This window comes from Lynx rufus, unplaced genomic scaffold (genome assembly GCF_022079265.1).
Source record: "Lynx rufus isolate CCGP_SWC_20201006 ecotype Redwood Valley unplaced genomic scaffold, mLynRuf1.p SCAF_8, whole genome shotgun sequence".
In the NCBI taxonomy this organism is placed as follows: domain Eukaryota; kingdom Metazoa; phylum Chordata; class Mammalia; order Carnivora; family Felidae; genus Lynx; species Lynx rufus.
In genome coordinates this window covers 37,707,967-37,732,052 of record NW_025814896.1, presented here as the reverse complement: position 1 = coordinate 37,732,052, position 24,086 = coordinate 37,707,967, and the positions used below count along the sequence as shown (strand labels likewise).

Genomic DNA, 24,086 nt, shown 5'->3' with positions numbered 1-24,086 from the left:
CAGCCACACAGTGCACTTGTCTGGAAGACCTGGCCTCCACTACTCTGGAGGCAGTGCAGTACTGATCAACAGTGGCCCAAGGGCAAACAGCACCCTACTACATTTCTTATTCTTACCGCTTTTGGTGGACTGCATGTATAATTTTAAAAAGCTGTATTGAGATATATTCTAGGTAATACATCTGTAAGAAAAGATGCTTAGCAAATGACTTAGGTAAAATGTAACTTTGTAATTTCTTATTCATGTTTCCTAATTATGTATACATGTGGCTGAATCAACAACACAACACTACTGGACTGCAGTGCAGTCAAAATGCTGAACTCGTGTTGCCGTTCTCCTCCGCCAGAGACAATGTCAAATATACGAAGCTGACTTTATGGGGGAAAAAAAACAAAACAAAACAAAACAGAACAAAACCCTTTCCAGGTAAAACTGGTTTCTGTACACATCCCTCGTCACTAACTGTTGGTTGTTAAAAAGTGGTGAATTAGTTTCACCTTTTGGTAGGTACTTCATATGCTCACTTATCTTTAATTTCCCTATTTCCCACTGTCAAAGTTTCAGTTAGAAGAAATTAGATTTCAAAACTACAACATAAATAGAGAATTGAATACTTCAAGTGCTAGAACTATAGTACTTATTTTTCAGTAGAAGCAGACAATAAATATATTGCAACATTTTAACTATTTGTGGGATTATTGTCCAACTTGTTGACACACAGAATAATTTTTTTCAACAAACCTATTTATTCCAGTGAACCAAAATCCCTACAGCAGCAGATATCCTTGAATTCCTGATATACTTGGTGTGCTAGAATAAGGATTTAACACAAATCATTAAGTATTATTTAAAATTATCATCAGATTTTAATCACACTGTCTAGCGCCAATACACATCAAAGAAGCGGATTCTATTTAGCTGATCAACATGTACTGGATCCTGAAAAGCACCATGAGACATAAAAAAACTATTTTTTAAAGAAGTACGTACCTTACAGCTTTACATTTTTATATTACCCATTAAATACATATAAAACTATAGAAAGCTATTCATCTGTCTCAAAAATGTCTCCTCTGCTACCAAATGCAAATGCCTCTTATCCTTGAGAAATGGTATGTGATTTTATGTAAGAGTATGTATATGCATGTATATATAAAGATCAGATTATTTCAACACAGTAAGTTTTACATTTGTTGACAGAAAACAGTAACTCCTGGAAAACTCAAAAATCTCCTAACTGGTGGTACTTAAATGAGGTATACAATTTCTGGAACTGTGAAACAAAAATATAATATATGTCTCTAAAGACTTCTTCATACATGATGCTGTCAGAGATAATATGCTCTATTAGACAATGCCTACTCTAGGAAGTTATTTTTCTTTAAGTCATTAAAAATGAAATCACTGTACATGCCACTTGCTCCCAAAAATCTTACGCCAAAGTGTTATTATAAATGCCTGCACCATTCCACATGCTTTCCACCGAAAGATGCACAGCAGTTTTCTCCAAAAACATTTACAAGGTAAGCAGCTCCCTCTTTCTTCATCATTCTCCCTTTCTGTTACACAGAACTTACATTTAACTGTGAAACCAGCGGAGTACAGACATGGCATAAACAAACTCTAAACAAACGAACGGTGCTTACTTCAGCATAGCGAGAAAAGCAGCAGGCTCGACATCTGGTATACGGATTTCATCTTTGTCCTCAGCAAGTTCTCCGTAGAACATTGCATGGAACACAGAGCTCCCAACAGCTAAAACATACTGTGGAGAAAGGGAAATCTTATTTCATGCACTAAACTACAAGCATTTTCAGTAAATCAATCCAGAAAAACAAGTCTAGGCAATCAGGTTCAGTGGACATAGAGCACCTACACCTGCTCTTTTTTCAAAGCCAAGGTACAGTGTATCTTGCCGTGAAAGCATGATAGATGTTCACGCAAGCCAGTCTTTATGCTGCTAATTACCTCAAGGCTTTAAGAGATTAATGGACAAGTTCCCTCATTACAAAATAAATAAATAAATGCATAAATAAAATAAAAACGTATCTAACCAATTTCTAAGGGAAGAGTAATAAACATGACTTTCCTAACCTGTCCCAACAACTTTCCATGACTGGAGAGTTAAGAGGGCATGTTTTTGTGTGGGACGTAAAGCAGGGTAGAGAGAAACAAAGAAAAAAAATTAAGCGTGGCCAAGACCCTTTGGAGAGGCTGTGCCTTCTCTGTGATGGGTGAAACACGCACTGCCTGCCATCGGCAAGCTGCCCACCCCAACCAAGTTTCATTTCAGGCTCATGGAAAGGGTCCCTCTTTGTAAACCTCAGGACTAAACCAGTAATGCAGCTGTTGCTTACTTTGTGTCCTGGCAACCGCTGAGTCCCACCTGGTGGCCCAACCACAAAATGTACATCTGCCATCAAATCATTATTGAACATCACTGCATTTCTATAAACAGAGGCAATTCATTAATTCACAGCAGCCGGCATTTTTAAAACCCCTCCCCAACATACAGAGCCCACAAAAGAGTCACAAGCTAAAGCAACAGTTTAGTAACTTCGGGGTAAAACTACAAATAAAGATTCCAACTAAACAACTCTGTGATCATTGCAAACACATGGGAAGTAACAACAACAAAAAAAAAGTTACACAAACTTTTCATCAGGCTAAGGACAAATAAAAGGTTTCTATCTTCAAACCTTCTGTGGTCCACAGACACAATCCTGTCACTTAAATGTTACAGCTTGCAAAAACATTTTTATCTAAGAGGAAAACAGCTGTACTGTTTTGGAAAAGATACAAGGCAGTTTTCCATTACCAGTAAAGCTTCTGGGAAAAGAGGAAACACAGATTTAGGTTAAAATCCATTACAGGTTATGCAAAAGCAGAAACTTCAACACAGGAAAACTTTGCAAGTAAATGTGCTGGCCCGGCACTTACCTCTCTCGAATGGTAGGATAAAGACCCTGCCAGTTTGGGGCCGGAATAAGGTTGTTGTTACTGAGGTTCTGCTGGTGGTACTGCTGGACAGTGGTGCTGCTGGAGCTGGCTGGTTTTTTACGAGGGAATATATCAGCAGCCATCTTCTTCTTCTTTTTAGTCTTCAAGGTAATTATTTCATAACAAACTGGGGGCAACTTGCTGTTGCTGCCGCCGCTGCTGTTGCCGCTGCTGCTGCTGCTATTTGTTTTCTTCGAGCTTTTCTTGGACCTATTCTTTACCGTCTCTGGAAGCATCAAGAAGAAGGTGAGACATTTCATGTTCTTTTCCTTGTCATCTACCATGAGTACAGTGTGTCTCTCTTTACGGCTAGAGATCCCAAATTGGTGTAAACATCAAGGAAAGGAGGCTAGCACGAGCCAAGATGTTAACAGAAACCAACAAGCTGATGTTTTGCTTCTTTTCTCAGCCGGACAAGGTGACCTTTTCACTATGTTGAATAGAAACTGCCTTTAAGTTTTATCCAGTACTGGGTCTGCTAAATACATCTCCATCATGATTCCTATTTCTCTTATTTGCTCATAAAAACAACCCAGTTTCCTAGATCACCTGCAAATGCTACACTGAGCGAAGATGACAGGCAGAGAGCCGCACTGCTTGTTCTCTGAATTAGGTTAGCAAGATGTGCTGGAGCCGCGCGAGTCTGTTCAGCCGGCTGAAGTTGTGTGGTGAATGGATCGGAGGAGAGTAGGTATTACAGCCCTGCAGATGGAGTCAGACAGCCAGTGCTCCGAGCCAATAGCTGAAGTCACCAATCATGATTGGACCAAGCAAAACAGTGACACCTATTGTAACGTGCATAGCTCTCATATTAAAGGAACAGCAGTTGCATTCTGTTGCCTCCTGTATTATTGCATATTTAAATAAGATAAACAACCTATGAAATATATCTGCAAACCGGAAAGGAACAGTTTGTGCCCACGGATTTCCCTTCAGTAGACATACATTTTAATTTCCCTAGCTAAATCAGCAGGATCAATTAACAAAGGGTAGGGACTGATATGTACTCTGTATTTCTAGTAAAATCTTTATCCCGGCAGCACTTAGTTTCAAATACTTCAAACAAAATCCTCCATTCTTCCAGCTAAAATGGATTATTAATAGCAAAACCATACTAAACAACACATTTATTACAGCTTAATGGAAAGGAATGTTGTTTTTCTTTTTCCAGTCTCTTTGAATGCAAGTTATAGTCTAGTGCAAAATAAGAGAGATGAGGTCATGTGTTCATTTTACCTCCCAACATTTTCTAGTTCCTATAATGATCTTTGACAGGAGTTTCAGGTCAGAAAATACTTTTAAATTAGTCTAAGATTATACCAGTAGTAGTTTAGCAGCACTGAAACTACAGACAAATAAAAATAAGATTCAAATGAGACAAGTCTGCTAATCAGTTTTTAAAAGCTGTAATTCACTAAAAATATGTCAGATGGGGGGCCCTGTTCAGGACCTCAAAATCCAGCCTAAATGTTATGGCTACATTTAATTTGTCATAATTTTGAAGAATATAATCCACATCTTCTAACAGAAAACAATAATAAGGCCATTCAAGATGATACATGTTCTGATGCCGCCTAGTTAAAATGCAAACAGGTTCTCTCTGCCTGGAATCAGAAGAACATAAACTACTACCTATATGGTTTTCATAGATGTGAACCCCTCAACAATTTCTAGCTTTGTTGAACAAGAAAAAACAAAACACCTGCTGTAAGATCCACACATGTTTGTTTATTTTTAAAGAGGGACTAATCAGGAGACTTAATCTCACCCCTAGCTATCTGGACTACTCTCATTTGTTCCAGGTACAGCCGCTATTTGCTACTCCCCCCAGCCCCCTCCGCGACCCCCGAATGCAGACTTCATGGCCATGGTCCTGCTTGTTGCACAGCATTCATCTGAATAATGAGTACCTGACAGAGTGAGGGCTCAACGAATGGAGCTATGATGATGATTATAACTAGTAATCTGCTGCAGATAACACACCGAAATCAAACTTTAATCCCTGGGACCCTCGGTCATGAGACTGAGCCAAGGAATATCCTCTGTATTGTCATCATTATTACCCTTAAATCCCTTACATCATTATTGCAAAGCTAGTGCAAGGCAGACTGTGTATGTAGGACCACGGCCTTTACCACAGGTTATTCACCCCCATTTTAGATGGACCCTGAAGTGCTGCTTATTTACTACAATTATTGTGTTCCCCATCACAGGGCTACCACAAGCGTATATATATATATATATATATATATATATATATACACACACACACACACACACACACATATACATACACACATACTTTCAAATCACACAACGTTACAGGAAGAGAGCTCTAGAGACTCATTTTTAAAGCCCATGGTGAAAGGTATAAAGAAGGAATAAATGAGCTCCTACTTGAACTAACTCCCAGACTGACGTTAAAATCAAAGGATTTCTCTCCTTGCTGGTCGGCTACAGAACTTCCTGACAACAACCTCCTAGGAAAGCCCCCACGACGGGATGACAGGAAGGTCGTCCTTGGTCCTTCTGACCAGGATAGTTCCACACATACCTGGCTTTCAGGTCTGACAGTAACCAATTAGAATGAAAAGGGAAATGAGCTGCTACAAGACAGACTCACTAATAATTGTTAACTGGACAGACAAAATAGAAAAAGCACAGGGGCACCTGGGTGGCTCAGTTGGTTAAGCATTTGACTCTTGGTTTTGGGCTCAACTCATGATCTCCCAGTTTGTGGGCTCCAAGCTGCTAGTGTGGAGTCTGCTTGGGATTCTCTCTCTCCCTCCCTCTTTCTCTCTGCCCCTGCCCTGCTTGTGCATGTTCTCTCTCAAAATACATAAATAAACTTAAAAAAAAAAAAAAAACAGGAAAAGCATAAAAAGTAGAAGACTTCGTGGTTTTTGCTCATTTCACATGTTGTTCAACACCTTTTACCAAGAAAGCCTCAAACAAACACTGCTCTTACACCACTAAAATAAAAAGTGCACCTAATAGTTTGAGCGAAAATTACAGAATATTTTAAAAACTGCTCTTTCTGAAATTAAAGGTTTCAGGTATTTGGACAATTAAGTTTCGTGGAAATATTTTGTGAATATACTAGTTACAAGAAGCAGTCCTAAACTGGAGTCCCCTAAAACCGTGCTGCAAAGAGGGTGTTGCCCTTCATGAGGTGTGGGGGCTGATGAGCATGGCTGTGAAAGATGTGTTCTTCACTACAAAAAAAGTAATCCAATTAAAAGATAAAAATGACATTTCAATTTTTGTGGCCAATCTGAAAAGCATGAAAATGATAATAAAATCAAGACATGGAAAACTTCTTAAGAGCTTCATTTTCCTACCACGGTTTAAAAGACAGGTAGTATAAAGTCCTTGCTACTACAAGTGTGGTCCACAGAACAGCAGCATCAGCAGCAACACCATCTCCTGGGAGCCTGTTAGAAATCCAGAGTCTGCATTTTAATAAGACCCTCCAGGTAATAAGTATGATGTTCAAGTTTGACAACACCTCATGTAAGATTAAAATAAGAGGGTTACAGGGTCTCCCAAAGATCCAGTATCAACACCTGGTGCCATGTTTTGCATTCCATTATCAAGTAAATGGAGAAAAAATACAAAATGATTTAATTTGGCTTGGTCATAAAACTTAACCTTCATGTCTTACTCTGAAATTCTTCTGATTAGGCCCAAAATGTCAAAATTCTAGGATTCACGTGTGTGCACAGCCAACTGAGAGGCTTCAAAATATTCTTCAATGCTCTGGAAAAGCTCATGCCCAGATTATTTTACAGGACAACGACAGAGACCATTTTAGTCAGAAACATTAAGGATTAAAGAATGCCAAGATGAACGACTTAATATTTATACAATAATCTACTTCATAATTCTGTTTCAAAAAATTAGTATTGGGACACAGCAAAACTAGTAATCAAATAATGTGGTTCAGTCCTGGTGCAGCCACAAAAGACTGTGTGTATGTGTGTTGAAGGTGAGGGGTGCCTGAACAAATCATTTAGCCTTAAAGGGCCTCAAGTTCCTCAGCTACAATATGAAGAGGTTCTCTAGAATAGATGACTGTTTTTCAACCTGTACCTTCAATCCACTTTAGTAAGAAATGCATTTTATATTCAGACTCAGTATTAGCACAAATGTGAAAACACACACAAAAATGGAAAGACCGTTCACAAAACAAAAACTCGTAGCATGTTACGACAGTATAGATATTATCTTATTTTTCTCTTTTATTTTTATTGTTGGTCTGGATTCATTCCATTGATTTCATGACCACAGTTTAAGTAATAACGGTCTAGCTTTATTTTTAATAGCTTTCAAGGTTTCATATTCTAGGGTTCTTTTCTATCAAGAACTTGCACTTGAAGGAGGATATGGCAGCTCAACAAATAACATGCACAACTGGGAGTGTGCATTTATTTTTCTAGAAAGAGAAGCCATAGTTATCATCTGTCCTTCAGAGTAATCCATGATCCAGAACACAATAAAATATTATGAAAATCTAAGACTGATGTGAATATACAAAGTATTTATATCACTTTCCTCTCTGCTTTCTTTTCTACAGTCTAGTTCATTAAACACAAATTATAGCTTCTTTTTCTCCCTTGAAATTAAATGTAAAGAGTTCAAACTCCATCTGTTGAATCTACAACCCAGAAACATTACCCACTATGTTGAAGAGTGAATAAATCAAGGATATCAGCTCGAAATCTACTGTCATATTCCACCTCTAAAATTTCCTTACAACAACTAGCGTTACACCTCCTGAATTTTAAAGCTGTTATGAGACATGGTTAATCCGCCCTAATATATTGGTTAAGGAGCCACCAATCTTTTATGAAGTATATGCATGTATCTCCCACTTTTCAAAAGTTCACATTATGGACTTCGCTCTTATGAAGGACCTACATTAATACATGTTTTCACTAGCCAGAGGAAATACAAAGAGAAATTTTGCTTTTATGAAAAAAAGCACAACAGGCCTTCAGCATTTGTTTTGCAGTGAGCCATTCCAGAGGCAGTACACATTTTGAGAAAAGTGGCACCACCACTCCCCTTCCCCAGGAACTCTACTCAGCATCAAGCTCCGTAGCTCTGAACTCTATGAGCATCTGTGCTTTACACCTTGATTTATTTTGTGCATCCATTAGCAACATGTGCCCTAAAGTATCAGAAAAGCCAAAGAGAGGCTATTTTTTGGGGTCTGGGAACACTCAAGACTTTTTCCAAATAAACTAATGGTAATTGCTTCTTCTTTGTGCCATTTTGGCCTACAAAAGGTTTCACAGGTACACTGTACTTCTGGATAGTAGGGGAAACATGTGCTCTTAAAATACAACATGCTAATCATGTAACATGTTAAATGACTGGCATACGATAGTGAGCAAGATTACGAACCAAACTTAACAAGTTAGCTAGTAAAAGTGGATTTTAGATAATTTTTACAATTGTCAGAAAGTTCAATCATCTTTCTCTCTTTTCATTCAATTCCCAATAACAAAATTATCAACAGAATTTAAGTTCACTTAGATCATCCTCTTCACCACTGGAAGGTTTGCCAGACATCCCTCTTTATTTTAGTAGAAACCTGTATATTCAGTTTGGGACCTGAATGAGATTTGGAACAGAGAGGGACAATACAAATTAATACATTTAATGCAACTCCGTCCACAGATAAAGTGACTAGGTGTCCAGAAGATTAAGGGAGTTGTGAATAGTTAGGGAGGGGGGCAATGTCTGGACTAGAATAAAGATTTCCAGACTGCTTGCCTAATGTTGTCTGTTCCGCTCTAATTTCCATCCACAGTTAATTATCCCCACATTTTTACATAATGCTTTATTTTCATATTTTTATCTACTTTAAAAGAAAAAAAAATATATGCAAAAATTACAGATATGAAAACCATGAACATGTGTATGTGTGTGTGTACACACACACACACACACACACACTCCATACCCTGCAGAAAGAATTCTAGGGCATTTTCTGGAAAGAAATGGAGAGGAACTCTAACAGGAAGGAATATAAATGCCTAACAGCCATGAGGAAGCTGCTGAAACACACAGAAGAGGCTCTCCAGGTAAAACGAAAGTTGGAAAAACCAGGCACTCGTGGTCTACCCCAACAAATCCTATGTCAACAACCAAGAATGCTGGCAACTCTTGTTTAACTTGCTCTAACTCTGGACTCCTTGTCTGAACTTGCATTTGGTTTACCACAAGATACCTAAACAGCTACAAGTGAAGTTAACATGATAAACTGTGGAAAGGATCACTTCTAAAAATTACTGATAGACCATCACAGAGGAGAGAAATTTCAATCTAACCTGATTAAGTCACAATGGAACAGGGTATTGTTTTTGCTTACTTTTCAATACTGAGCAAAAAATACGCTTGTGATATAAGAGATAAAAAAGATAAGCAGCAAAATGTTGGCAGTTCCTAAAAATAGCAACAGCTGCTGGAAAATAGACGATATACTTTCTAAATTTAGAAATAAATATGGAGCCAAGCATTGGCAGCATGGTATAGTGAAAAAAGCAAGAGCCATCAAGAAGTGACCTTAAGGTACTGAATATCCATGAGTCTCATTTTATTCATCTGCTAAATGGGGTAATTATACCCATTCAGCCCTTTCAGGTTTACTGTGAAGGCAAGATTACATGTTTGTGAAAGCGTTTTGATAAAAGTCTAAAATGCTTCCCAAAAGGTAAGCTTTCACTATTAGTAACAACTGTACCCAAAGCAGGAAATATTTGTGATACAATCTTCCAAAACAACAAAAACCCAAAAATTAATCTGGCTCCCTGCCCTTATAATCTTCCAGGCCTCACAACTAATGACATTCCATCCCCATCTGCAGGCTTGCTCTAGCCTCACTCACAGGCCAAGAGGTCCTGGGTTGCTGAGGCTCTTTGTGGGGATTTTGCAGGTGAGGTTGTGTTGTACACTGTGATTAGGTCCCCACCTGATGCCTAAATCTACACCTGGAACCCATACTCCAGGCCAGATGTCCCCTGGAGTTCACGCCTGTGAGACCGCCTGTTGGCAGATGCCCTGCTGGACCCCTTTTCTGAGAGGGCCCAAAGCTACAACTTACCCATCTACGGAACTAGCAACTCGACTTGACCTCTCTCAGCCATGACCTAGTTTGAATTATAGCACCAAGGGTGAGAACACAAGCATTTCGGCGAAGCATACCTCAGTGTGGCTGGAAGGATAAGGCTCGTGGACAATTTCATTAAGTTATTTCCTTCTCACCACACAGAGCTCCAGTTAACCTTCACTTGTTCTTTAAACTTAGAAAATATGCCCAAAGGTAGAATGTGACTATCTCTGAAGGCAGGAACAATGATTTCTTTTTAAAATTTTGTATGATATTTAACATGATATTTGATGCTTATATAAGCTGTGTCTGTATACACTTGTTTGGAATACTAAACACCTCACTGAAATCCCAAGTCATTCTCTATCATGTTAAATGAGGTGATCGTGAGAAGAAACAGTATATAAAATTTATCATAGGAGATACTCTAAAGATAACTATTTTTTTTTATTTTTTAATGTTTTTATTTATTTTTGAGACAGAGAGAGACAGAGCATGAGCAGGGGAGGGGCAGAGAAAGAGGTTGATACAGAATCCGAAGCAGGCTCCAGGTTCTGAGCTGTCAGCACAGAGCCCGACGCAGGGCTCAAACTCACAGACTGTGTGTGTGTGTGTGTGTGTGTGTGTGTGTGTGTGTGTGTGTGTGAGAGAGAGAGAGAGAGAGAGAGAGAGAGAGAGAGAGAGAGAGAGAGAATCCCAACCAGGCTTTGCACTTACTGTGAGAGAGAGAGAGAGAGAGAGAGAGAGAGAGAGAGAGAGAGAGAGAGAATCCCAACCAGGCTTTGCACTTACTGTCAGTACAGAGCTCAATGCAGGGCTTGATCTCACAAAACTTGAGATCATGACCTGAGTCAGACGCCCAACTGAATGTGCCATTATTTAATTATTAAGACCTCCCCTGTTTTAACGTCTCTGAAATTGGATTTATCTTATAATTGATGGCAGCTAATAGTACAACTAGTAGGACTTTTTCTTCCCTTTCTTATTTGTACATAAAATAATACCATGTCTTACAGCTGATGACACCTTATAATCAGTGAAATAAGGTAAAAGATACACAAGTCAATGGAAAGAAAGGATTCTCTTTAGATTGGTTAATTATTCCCCCAACCAGGCAAGATGGCCTCTCAAAATTCTGGCTCAACTACACTAGAATAACTAAGCTTTCATCAAGAAGTCCTTTGTTAAAGTTTATAATCACAATTCTCAATTGAGTTTGCTACTTTGACAACCAATAATATGCAGAGAGTCTAGATGGAAATTCCAAAATGAGAATTTCCATCGGTAAGAGATCCAGCATTAATGCAATGCATTTCTCCTATTTTCTCAGGGCACAACAACTATACATGTACACACACCTGGTTAATAGAAGCCTGTTAATTCTTTGGGTAATGTTTACTAAAGATATTTTACCAATCAATGTAAGATTAACTTACAACATCATTACACATAGATTAAACCTGGAGCTAAATGAGTCCTTAGAAATCATTATTTTCAAACAAATAGAATCTACATTAAAATGCTAAAGAGGGAGACATATTGTTACTATAATACAATGATTCTATTCTATGTATTACTTTCACCTAGGTACCTAAAAACAACTTATCCAAAGAAAAGTAAAATCAGGCCTCAAGAAGTCTCTTGTGAGAAGGCCAGAAAGAAGACTACAGTGATCCAACAGGGGACATTAATCCTACTAGAAATGCTGGAATGGAACAATCTTGCTGTGACCTTCTGTAGGTTGGTTGTTGGCTTCAGTTCACAGGAAGAAAATCGTGTGCTAGTCAAAGAAAAACATTTTTTCTTAGTTTTTTTTTTTTTAACTTCAGTGGGTGATTTTTTTTTCCTGATATTAGGAATAACTAAAAACATTTCCATAGTCAGATCATTAAAATAAAATCCAAAGCCCTTCTTCATTAAGGCCTAACCTAAACTTAACCAAAGAATGTCTTGCTGTATTTGGGAAAGTCACTTTTCCAATAAGCACATGGAATGGGACAATGCTCTAATCATCAGATACTGTATATCAATACTGGTTATTAATGGGGTAAATATCGCAGACCAATTTCCCTAACATTCACAATTCTACTGGTAAAAAAAAACTCTACAAGATGAAAAAAAAAAAGATTACCAAATACCAGTCATCTAAATATGTGTTGTGCCCTTAGTCACTAAAAGGTGCTTAGAGATGAACACTGCTCTCCTATCATTCAATTTACCACTACCTCCTAAAACACCTGAAGTAATGATATACATGATATTAGGTTTAAAATTTTTATCACTCTAAAGTGAACAGAATTAGGTTTGGTAAAGGCAAGGCTGAGGGCGGCGGGGGTGGGGGGTTGGCAAGTGAGCATGACTTTTATTTCTTATTTTAACAAAATCACATAGAAAAAGACTAGTTACCAATGTGGTGATTATGTCATCATAATAAATACATCGACAAGGGTTCTCAATTAATTACTATTTAATGAAATGCCTTCCTTCACTTTTACAATGTATGTGTCTGGAATGAAATATAGTTATTTTAAGCAAACAGTGCAAGATCTAAAAATAAGAAATCTGCTCCACTGAGATAAATTGTGCCACGGGAAAATACAAACATATGAGAAGTTATACAAGGCATCTTCACACCCAATTTCTAACCTATATTTTCTAGAGTAGGGACCACCAAATGAAAATGAAAAAGGCACATACATTCTAAACTAAGCCACAAAAATGTTTCCTAACAAAAAATTCAAGTAGAATTAGAAGCCTGTGACAGAGGATGATTATAGAAACCAGCTTCTGGCAAAAACTCACAGTAAAATCTATCCTAAACCCAAATTTAAAAAATAGGTTTTATGCTAATTTTAATTAGCTGTTAAGTACACAATTCTCCATGACTGTTGTGAAGGACACTGTCCTATAAAGGCTGGCAAAACCCTCACTATATCAACACCAAGTAACATTCAGAAATTGCCCCCATTTGCTGCAGAAAATAATAATTTGGCACTGATAAAGTATTCCCTTGTTGTTTCCATCCCTCATGCTGCTGTAATTGGAATAAAGTTGAGAGGGTTCTGTACTTAGTTTCACTGCATGCACCAGAAGTAGAAAAATAAGGTATTTCAAAGAAAAATTCAATTGTAATATATATTCAGCAAGCATTTCTTTTTTTAATTAAGAGCTACTATATAAGTAGGTCAGTACTTGAACTGCCCAGAGGTACAGAATAAAAGAAGTTAATTTCTCATAAAATAATGCTCCAATGAGTCTCACTTAGAAAGTCAAAAGTATTCATAAGAGTATGTTTTTAAATTTGGGTTTCCTGAATCTCTGCATCACAAAACAACAGGTAGACAGTGTTTACATGTGTATGTTAACTATAATGCAATTAAAGATTAATGAACATTCAAATCCAAATATATCCTCAACAAGTGGCAATTCAACTGTTTAATTCTGTTGTTGTTTCAATAACAGAGAAACAGCCAGTTCACCATAATTCAGAGGTACATGGACCCATACATGGGTTTCAGACCGTCTCTGAAAATGTTGATCACAATTTATAGGAGTTAGGTCTCTGCATACGCATTCTAATAGCCAGCTATAGGGAAGCCGTGATCCACTAAGACTTTAGAATTGGAAACATGGTTGATATCACTATTTAAGGTAACATTCTCTCATAAAGTTTAAAATATAGCATCAAACAGGAAACAAAAAGGAATATTAGGTGGCATGTGGCCAAGTGCATGTCAGGACTGCAGACCAAATATCTCTCCAGGAAGAAATGAAGAAATTCTGTCTCATCTTTCTCAGAGAGAGGAAGCCTCATGTTTTGCAATGCGTTCTGAATCGCCATGACATGGCTGTGAGCTAACTTGTCCTCTTCATGAGCTCACTTTGCAAACAAGACTATTCCCACACTGCAGATGAACTAATTGTCTCCTGCCATCCTCACTGCTCTTTCTTCCCTACAAATCTACCCACCAGAAGCCTATCTATCCTTCAATGTAGTCCAAAGACACCTCAACAAGGAAGATTTTCTGGTGCTTAGAAACTACCCATGCAGTACTTTCTCACATTCCATTTTGCCTTATGGTGTCTGATTAGAAGACGTTCTCTGAGGGCTGCATCTCTGCATCTCCCAAAGAGAGCTAAGAGCACCACACCCACACCAGGCTTTCAATCACTTTGTAACAGGAAGGACCTAGTCCAACACATCCAAGTCCATCTAGAACCCTAGATGGCATTTGTGGAGTACAACTGGTCCTGGGCTTAAAATGGTCTGAAACTAAGGTCTATGATGTTTCTAGCTGCCTGAGCTGCAGGCTTGTGCTAGGTACAGTGGTAAAGAACCTAGACATCTATTAAATGTGTCCCCAGGCTCTCCTGAACATGTCTAAGCATAAATGTGGTTTTGTAATATCACATTCATCTTGCAGCTAGGCCAACTGACAATACTAAAGTTCAACTTAAAGCATGTCCCCACATGTGCTTAAAAAGCAAGGCTTTACTTTACCAGAAGTGTAAAACTTACTGGAGTAAGGATATTCACATATTCAAAGTGTGAGTTAACCATGGCAAGACCCAGTTACTACGACAAAGCTGCCTTTATCAACTAGTCTCAATTCATGGTCTGGCATATTTATTTATAGCACCAGTAGAGAATTTTAGTGATTTAATGAACTGGAAAGGATAATAAATTCTCGGCAATTCACATGAAAGGAAGAAAGCAGTCATATGAATAATCTAAAAAAACAGATAATTAAAGAGACTTTTCCTTTGAAATGTGTTTCGTCTATATTTAACATTGAATGGATAAATTTCCACTACATTAGACACACCCAATCTTCAAACAAAGTAATAAAACAGGCTTGTGTGTACAGGGCTCGGTATATGAACAGTCTGGAAACTCACGCCTACATGGCAAACAAACACAGTGCCAGGGATGGGCAATGTCACATTAAGATTACTGCAGAGCATGAGCACAAGTAGAAAAGTACACTTCTTACACATGTCTCTACACCATGCTTTACAAAGAACCGAAGTGTTAGGTAAAAAAGTATTTGTTTTTTTTCCCAAAAAAATAAAGAATTCTCAACTTCGGTCTATATATTCTCTTACAATATTGGAGTAAGAATAAATGGAGATAGTAATATCAATAGTGGAATAACTGAATATATTAACTGTGGCTGCAAAAGCTCTTGCATGTTTATAAAGGAAACTTTTACCACCAGCAAGGATTTTAAAAATCATTAGTAGGGTTGACAACATTAACAAACTGTTATAAACCAATGGCTTGAATTGTGTGTTGGCAAAAAATAAAAAACGTGGATTTCTAAATAAGTTAAATTTGTTATAAAAATGTATTTTTTGGAAGGTGGGATAAGGTAAATATATTGTTTTGTGCCTGCTGTGTGAGTATGCATGATTTTAAAGTATTAAATAGCATTGTAAGCAGTTTTGAAATGTACTGGTGAAGAAAGTATTTGAAGTAGGTACAAGTGACTGAAGCCCTCTGAACCCCCCTAGAAACATCTGGTAGTGGCGATGCATAACCAAGAACCCTCATGAGAGGAGCCATCTGCTCCAATTAGAAAAGGGAAGGTTTTGTCCAGAAGCTCCAAAGAACTGGTCCACAGCCTGGCTGTGTGACTCTTTTCACTACTGATGCTGCTAGTTCTGAAGCCACCTAAAGATCATTCCAGTGAATCCTGAGCAGCCAAAGGACCAGTCAAATCACCCTTCTTTCCCCATTCTTCCCTGCCCAAACCTAGGGAATGGGAGTATTTATGAATAGTGGTGAAACAGCTTGGGCAAATGCAGATTAGCTACTGTGCATACCTTTGCCTTAATCAATGCAGTTTCATGGGGAATCTCTGGGAGATGCAGCAGTAAAAACTGTTGATTTAATTACGCCTTAACCCTTGAGCACACATCTTTTTAATATTCTGTGTGATGAAATGGGAAGTATGCTTAAAGCATTTCTAGTGAAACTGAAATAGAATGGTTGCCTTGAGGAAAAAAAAAAAAATACTCCTGCAATTGTTTGTGTTAGAGCTGAACCAGCCACTTTTTCCATGGAACACCAATGAACTTGAGAAAATTTGCCAAATATGCTTATTCACATTTAAATATCTACCAGACATTTTCTCAAAAATGAAGTGAGACTGTCACTTAAAACAAAACAAAATTATTGCCAATGATAAAATTCAAACGTTCGAGCAAAACTTAAAATTTTGGAAATCTTGATTACACCACAGTGAGTTTGATAGCTTCCCAATACTTAAAGACTGTTTCTAATGAGATTGGTGATGCTGTTAAATGAATGTAATTTTTTTATATTGTATTATGAAACATAACATTTGAAGGATTTGCATAACACACTGATCCAATGTTTTCTAATAATAATGTAATTACAGTAAAGAATCATGCACGGGGGGAAATGGTCCATTCAAAGTAAAAGACCAATGAATTTCAGTATAACAAGAGTACACTGATGGTTTTACATTTCACATGGCAATTAACCTTTAAAACTACCATTCAGGGGGGCCTGAATGGCTCAGTCTGTTGAGCGTCTGACTCTTGATCTTGGTCCAGGTCATGATCTCCCAGTTTATGAGTTCAAGCCTGCCATAAGGCTCTGTGCTGACAGCACAGAGCCTGCTTAGAATTCTCTCTCTCTGCCTCTTCCACACTCATGCTCTCTCTCTCAAAGTAAATAAACTTAAAAAAAAATTTTTTTTAAATAAAAATAAAAATCTACCATTCAAATTTTGATGAGGTATCAAACATTCACAATAATCTGAAAAGGGTATTAAAATGTCTTTTCTTTTCCGGCTGCCTATCTATAAGACCAGATTTTTGTCATAGGATTCAAACCAAAATATTTATTTTTATGTTTTTAATGTTTATTTATTTTTGAGGGAGGGAGAGAGAGACAGAGAGAGAGCGTGCACGCACATGAAGGCGGGAGGGGCAGAGAGTGAGACATAGACTCTGAAGTAGGCTCCAGGTTGTCAGAAAGGAGCCCGACACAGGGCCTGAACCCATGAATTGTGAGATCATGACCTGAGCCAAAGCTGGATGCTTAACCAACTGAGCCACCTAGGTGCCAGAAAATATTTATTTTTAAACATGTAAGTAAATATATAAAATTTATCTTTGCTTTCATTTCTGCACCAATAAATAACAACAGATATAACCCCTATAAACAAAAGTTCTCTGGATTTCTCAAAATAAAAGAATCCTGAGACCAAAAAGTATGAGAACTATGGATGCCTGCCTAGCATCCTAAGGAATTTGGATTTTACTGTAAGCATATAACGTGGTCAGTCATTAGAGGTTTTTAACAGAGAGTCTTTTAAAAAGGTGTTTATGGGGCGCCTGGGTGGCGCAGTCGGTTAAGCGTCCGACTTCAGCCAGGTCACGATCTCGCGGTCCGTGAGTTCGAGCCCCGCGTCAGGCTCTGGGCTGATGGCTCAGAGCCTGGAGCCTGTTTCTGATTCTGTGTCTCCCTCTCTCTCTGCCCCTCCCCCGTTCATGCTGTGTCTCTCTCTGTCCCAAAAATAAATAAACGTTGAAAAAAAAAATTAAAAAAATAAAAAATAAAAAAAATAAAAAGGTGTTTATACATACCATCTTTTGGTTTTACTCTTCTAGAAAACAATAATCCTCGAAACATAATTCTCAACTGCTCACTCCCCAAAAAAATTTTTTTGTAGATAGAGGACGCAAGAATAACATGACAATCTCTGCCACAAAAATTAACAGCGAAGAACTATTATTCTACTTTTTCTACGAGTTTGGCAACTTAGCTTTGCTTCAGCCTCCCAAAATTCACAGAACACGAAGTGCATGATTTATTAATTGACACCTTCATGATATTGAGATCTTCTAATAAAAATAGATTTTGAGCAGACAAATGTCCCTAGAAACTTCACATAAAGCAGTAAGAAAGATGCAGATATGTCTCCCCAATAATCTACTTTCTCCTATATTACATTCCCTTAGGAGAATTAGAAGTAGCAACCTCTGCTGTTTCCCGATGGGAAGCATGGCTGCCAACATTAAGAGAATTTGCTGTTCAACTTTTTAAACCATGTTTATTTTATTTCTGGGAGACAGGGGGAGTGGAGGAGAGGCAGAGAGAAGGGGACAGAGGCTCTGAAGCAGGCTTCATGCTGACAGCAGCAGGTCTATACGGGGCTTGAACTTAGAAACCGAACCATGAAATCATGACCGGAGCTGAAGTCCACCGCTCAACCAAGTGAGCCACACAGGAGTCCCCCTGTTCACTTTTGACCTTCATTTAACGACAGACACATTAAGTTACAACATGCCTCTTTCACACTAATTTAATACCTTCCTATAAACTACAGTATTTGAGGTTATAGAATATCAAAATCTGTATACGTATTAAGTAGTAGAGAAGTTGTTGGAAATAAAATTTAGGTTAGGACTTTGATGAAGTCAAAAGGAAATATTTAATCTACCATCAGTAACTTTTCATTTAAAAATAGCCTTTTCTAGGGCACCTGGCTGGCTCAGTTGGTGAAGCACGCGACTCTTGATCTCAGGGTTATGAGTTCGAGCCCCACGCTGGGTGCAGACCTTACTTAAAAATAAAATCTTAAAAAAAACCCAGCCTTTTACTAAAGAGCTGGTGTTCAAACACCTTCTTAGCTTCACTCATAAAAGGATTTCAGGGGTTGTGTATGTTGGTAGAATTGTGATCCTCATAATTACTCTATACCCAACAATTATATGTTATTACAAAGACAGTAAAATCAGAATACAGGTTGTCTGAACTTGAGCATCTGATTTTCCTATAACTTAAGACAGATACCATTATATAGTGACATCCCCAACCAATACTCACCTGGTAGAATATATCACTGCCTGGTGATGATTTTAAGTACGTGCCGGCAGCTGTATGCTAGCAAGAACTCAGGATCAAATTTGGCATTTTGAGGATTCTTTCATGGCACTGACAAGAGAAAGTAGATAATAAAGTAACCTAGAATTTCAGGTAAGCATGGGCTGGTCCTGTAGGTCCCAGAGAAATACTGTTGAATAGTATTAAGTTAACTAGAAAATCTACTAATTCACATAAAGAAGCTCCACAACACTTATTGAAAGATGTGAAGCCATCTGGGGGACAGGGTGGGGAGTCCACCATAAGAAATGACCAGCAGGGACTGGAAGTGACTGACTGCACACTGCACACTATCCCTCCAGTGCTGATTGCCTGCCCTCCAACAGATGGGTGCTAGCTTCTAGCACTTACTTACCCTGTCTCCTAAGATCCCAGAAGAAATCATGGGAAGGGAGGGAGCACTCTGGGATACACCCATGGAGAATGATGTCCCACGTGGGAGGTGGGGGGAAGGCTATATGCAAGAAATAGCAACATTCAGCAATAGCTGTTTGGAGCCTGAACCTGCATCTTGAGCAGGAGGTATTTCTGGGTAGATTCTCGCCATTTTTAATGTTGACAATAAGATTTTGGGAAAAGAAGCCTGCTGTAGGTCTAACTTAAAATATTACCATCTTCTAGACTTTCCAGGAATATAGATCATTCCCCAAATAAGATATCTAAATGTAGTTTGACTATTACACTTGACTTTTTACTACATTTTCCATGAACAAGGGTATGAAAATAGGTGGGAGTCTTGGTAATCTCTTATCTGTCCAGAGACCTAAAGTAAAATAATTAGTCCCTCACTATAGAGTAGGTATGTTTGCTGGTGCTGAGTAGGCAAGAGCACCACTTCCAAAACAAAACAAAACAAAACTGAATGCATATAAAAGGTGGCAATTAAAAAAAAAAAATCTTTAGAAAGAAAACAAATGTTTACATATGTTCCCAAACCAAGTGTAGAACTTTAAAAACATGGCATGTTTTCTAACTGGGCTATCAATTAATAAATAGCCTAAATTAAGGGTTATTTTGTGATTCAGCAACAGAGAGGCAGGTCAATGCTCTCCATTCAGACTTGGCCAATAAGACCTTGTTTGGGGTTTAAAATAAAATAATTGTAATAAAACCCAGATGCTAATATGAGTTTCAAAGGCAGAGCAAATTTATCAGGCAGATGCATTCAGAACAGTGTTGCTTCAGAAATTTTATTTCTAATGTGTAAAGATAATCACGGCTAAAACGTTTACGCCCTCTAACTGAATATGGGGATTGCTCTTGCTCATATACTACTACAGAAAAATTAAGTAGATAAAATACAAGGAACTAGATATGCCTAGGGAAAAAGAAAGTAAAGACAGAAGAAAAATTGCACATTTTTGTATTTAGGTAACAGCTATTGGGTTTATGCATTTCTGGAGATACATTTTGGTTTACTGTCTATTCTTTGGTTGCTTATATGATCTCTAAAAAATCATCTTTTTCCTGCACATGACATTTATTTGCACAGCAAATGCAACAGGATAAACCATACAAACACTTCCTGCTCTATCAAAAGAGAAGGGAAGGGAGTCTGATGTTTTTGAGGTACTATGGAATTGGAAGGACACAAAAGGAGGCTCTAGAAACACCGTAAGCAAAACTCTAAAATGACTGCTATAATGATTGCTGTGGGGATTGTAGTCCGGGAAGCTGAAGGTAAAGGACTTGAGATGCTTTGATTCTGTGGATTCAATATCATGTTCAATTATGTGCTTCTCTGTGGCTCTGAGTGGTTTCAAAATCACTTTATAAAAGAATTTATTTCAACCTTAAGGAATAAAGTTTAAAGGGGACATAAGAGATAGAGAGATGTCCTGAACAGCAAGAAGGCGCAAAAGGAGAAAACAAAAAATGGCTACATTCTATTTTAACAGATTGGTTAAAAAACAAATATAGTAACAGTTAATCACTGATATTTACCAGGGAGTTCAGACAGGTAATTTGAAAAGTTCCCAAAGTGAGGCTGCTGCCCACCCTTGGTTAAGAGCTGAAATCCGAGAGCAGGTTCTAGAATATAATTCACCTGATTCAAATATGAATAAAGGCTGTTGGCTAGGCTTTTCTGACAATTAAGAGACTTGTCCCTACACATTGGCACAATTCAGCACTTAACAGGCAGTATCCTACTTAATCCTCATAACCAGTGTATTACTACATCCATTGTAAATTATACATGTTCTGGAACTTCTCCATTGCCGGTAGGGTGTTAAATCATTAATGTTGGACCCAATAATGCCACGGACTATGCTACTTTATAAGAAAATCATTAAAAAAGAAAAAAACAAAACAAACCAGAAGGCAGACTGCATTCATTCATACAAAAATATTTACTGAACACCTTCTATGTACTGGACGCGTGTGGCACCTTAAATGAACAGACATAAAATATTTGCCCACACAGAACTTACAGCCTAGCAGGAGTGGGGAAAGACAATTCACCATCAGTCAGTCAGTCAGTCAGTCAGGTTGTATTTTAGAAGGTAATAGATGCTACAGAAAAAGAAAATGCAGAGCACCGTAAGAGGGATCCAGGCCATAACTTGCAATTATATATAAGGTAGACCTCACTGCCAAAGTGATATTTTAGTGAAGACTCACTCAAAGGAGGTGAGGAAACTGGCCATGAATGTATCTGGGGAGAAAATATTACTGGCACAGGAAAAACCCAACACAAAGACTTGAAAGTGGGAATGTGCCTGATGTGTTTCAGGATCAGCAAGGAGGTGAAGATGACTAGCATGGAAAGCAAGAGAGGGAGGGAAGTGGGGAAGAGGTCAGAGTTAGGGCTAGCCAGATTGTACTGGGTTTTGTGAATCATTATGAGGAAATCTGACTTTTATTCTAAGTAAGATGGAATGCCATGGAACGGTTTTAAGTGTAACCTGACTTCTGTTTTAAAAAGATCGCTCTGGGGGAGCCTGGGTGGCTCAGTCGGTTAAGCACCTGACTCTTCAAAATTTCGGCTCAGGTCATGATCTCCTGGTTTCTGTGTGTTTCCGTAGTGTAGAGGTTATCACGTTCACCTGACGTGATCTCCTGGTCTGTGAAATGGAGCCCTGTGTCTGGCTCTGCACTGGCAGCACAGAGCCTGTTTGGGATTCTCTGTCTTTTCTGCTCCTCCCTCACTAGCACTCGCCCTCTCACTCTCTCTCAAGATAAATAAACATTAAAAAAAAAAAATCACTCTGGGTGGCTCAGTCAGTTAAACACTCTTGACTTCGGCTCAGGTCATGATCTCACAGTTTGTGGGATTAAGCCCCATGTCAGGTTCTGCACTGACAGCACACAGCCTGCTTGGGATTCTCTCTCCACCAACCCCCATTCATTCTCTCTCTCTCTCTCTCTCTCTCTCTCTCTCTCTCTCTCTCTCTCTCAAAATAAAATAAACCTAAAAAAAAAAAAAAAGATCACTCTGGTTGTTATTCAGATAACTTGTTAAAAGGAAGCCAGGGAAGGAGAAAAGAGAGGTCACTGTAATAGTCAAGAGGCCTGGAAACTTAGACAAAGATGCGAACAATAAAGGTGAGGAAAGGGGCTGAAATCCTGGATTTACTTGGAAAACAGCATTCTAGGTACATTTGAAGATAAGTAGGATTTGCTGGTAGTCTTGATGTGGAAAGAAAGAGAAGAGTCAGGATGATTCCAAAGTTTTTGGCTTGAATAATCTGAAAACTGTACCTACCACCCACCAAAACGGGGTAGGCTGCAAGGAGAGTAGGTGTGTAGAGAAAAACAAAAAATCAGTTTTAATCCTGTTAAAATGGAAGTACCTTTTATGTATTCAAGTTAAGAAGTCAAAAAGGTAGTTGATATGTGCTCCAGAAGTTTCAGAGCACTATCCCTGCTGGAGATATCCATTGGGGAGTCTTAAACAGCTACGTGGTATTTTATTGAAGTCTCCCAACTGTTTATGACAAAAGTCCTACAGGAACTGAGCCCTGAAGCATTCCAAATTAATAGGTTGGTGAGGAAAACCCAGTGCAAATTTTTAAAAATGACAGAAAAAGTGAAACTAGTGGTCTAGTAGTTTAAGGAGGAAAAGTAGCTGCATGTGGAATCTTCAAAATCAAATGACATATGTCAAAAGAGAGGGGATGACCAATTATATCAATGCAGGCAATAGGTAAAGATGAGAACTGACTGCTGGATTTAGCAACTTGGAATAGTTTCTTTAGAAAAAGTCCTAGTGACTCTATCCTCCCTCACCCCAGAGGACAATTACAGATTGAATATGATGTTATAGTTCAATCTGCTCATGAATTGAATTTGTTTTTCTAAAGAATTATCCAAAGGAGGGGAGCCTGGGGGGCTCAGTCAGTTGAGCCTCCGACTTCAGCTCAGGTCATGATCTCATGGTTTGTGGGTTTGAGTCCCGCATCGGGCTCTGTGCTGACAGCTCAGAGCCTGGAGCCTGCTTCGGATTCTGTGTCTCCCTCTCTCTCTCTGACCCTCGCCGCTCACGCTCCGTCTCTTTCCCACAAAATAAATAAACAAACAAAAAAAAGAATTATCCAAAAGAAAGGATTTACTGCAATTTAATATTTGGGACTCAAATCACTTGATCCATTAAGAAATACCAGTGATACGGGCACCTGGGTGGCTCAGCAGGTTAAGAGTCCACCTCTTCATTTCACCTAAGGCCAAGATCTCATGGCTTGTGAATTCAAGCCCACATCTGGCTCTGTACTGACAGTGCAGAGCCTGCTTGGGATTCTCTCTCTGCCCCTCCCTGCTCACACTCTCTCTCAAAAATAAACATTAATAACAAAAAGAACTACCAGTGATAATCTTTTACTAACAGTAATTTGTTAATATATAATTCCTATCCCTTCACAAAACAAGACAAAAGAAAGCAACCTCTAGGTAAATTGGAAATAGAATATATATTTCATTTCTACTGATGAGGAATTATGATAAACCAAAAACCAATATTTTACTACTGTTTTTCCTATTAAAGAACACAGGTTTGCACATTACCACCATTACTATTGATAACAAATGCTCCAGAAACATTTTATAATGTTC

At 38.3% G+C, this 24,086-nt stretch overlaps 1 protein-coding gene across 2 annotated transcripts in view; it reads right to left on the bottom strand.

The window, feature by feature from the left end:
• The window catches only part of BTBD3 (BTB domain containing 3), a 35,496-nt gene that overhangs the window by 5,768 nt on the left and 5,642 nt on the right, over positions 1-24,086 (bottom strand). Inside the window, exons 2-4 of one of the 2 annotated variants that reach the window (XM_047069738.1) lie at positions 2,941-3,226; positions 2,358-2,448; positions 1,647-1,765 (exon numbers count right to left, since the gene is read on the bottom strand). In XM_047069738.1, the coding sequence (XP_046925694.1) occupies positions 1,647-1,765; positions 2,358-2,448; positions 2,941-3,083 (353 nt within the window). In that variant the 5' untranslated portion in view covers positions 3,084-3,226. Of the gene's footprint in view, positions 1-1,646; positions 1,766-2,357; positions 2,449-2,940; positions 3,566-24,086 lie in introns of those variants that run through there. The other variant, XM_047069737.1, reaches the window with a different exon arrangement.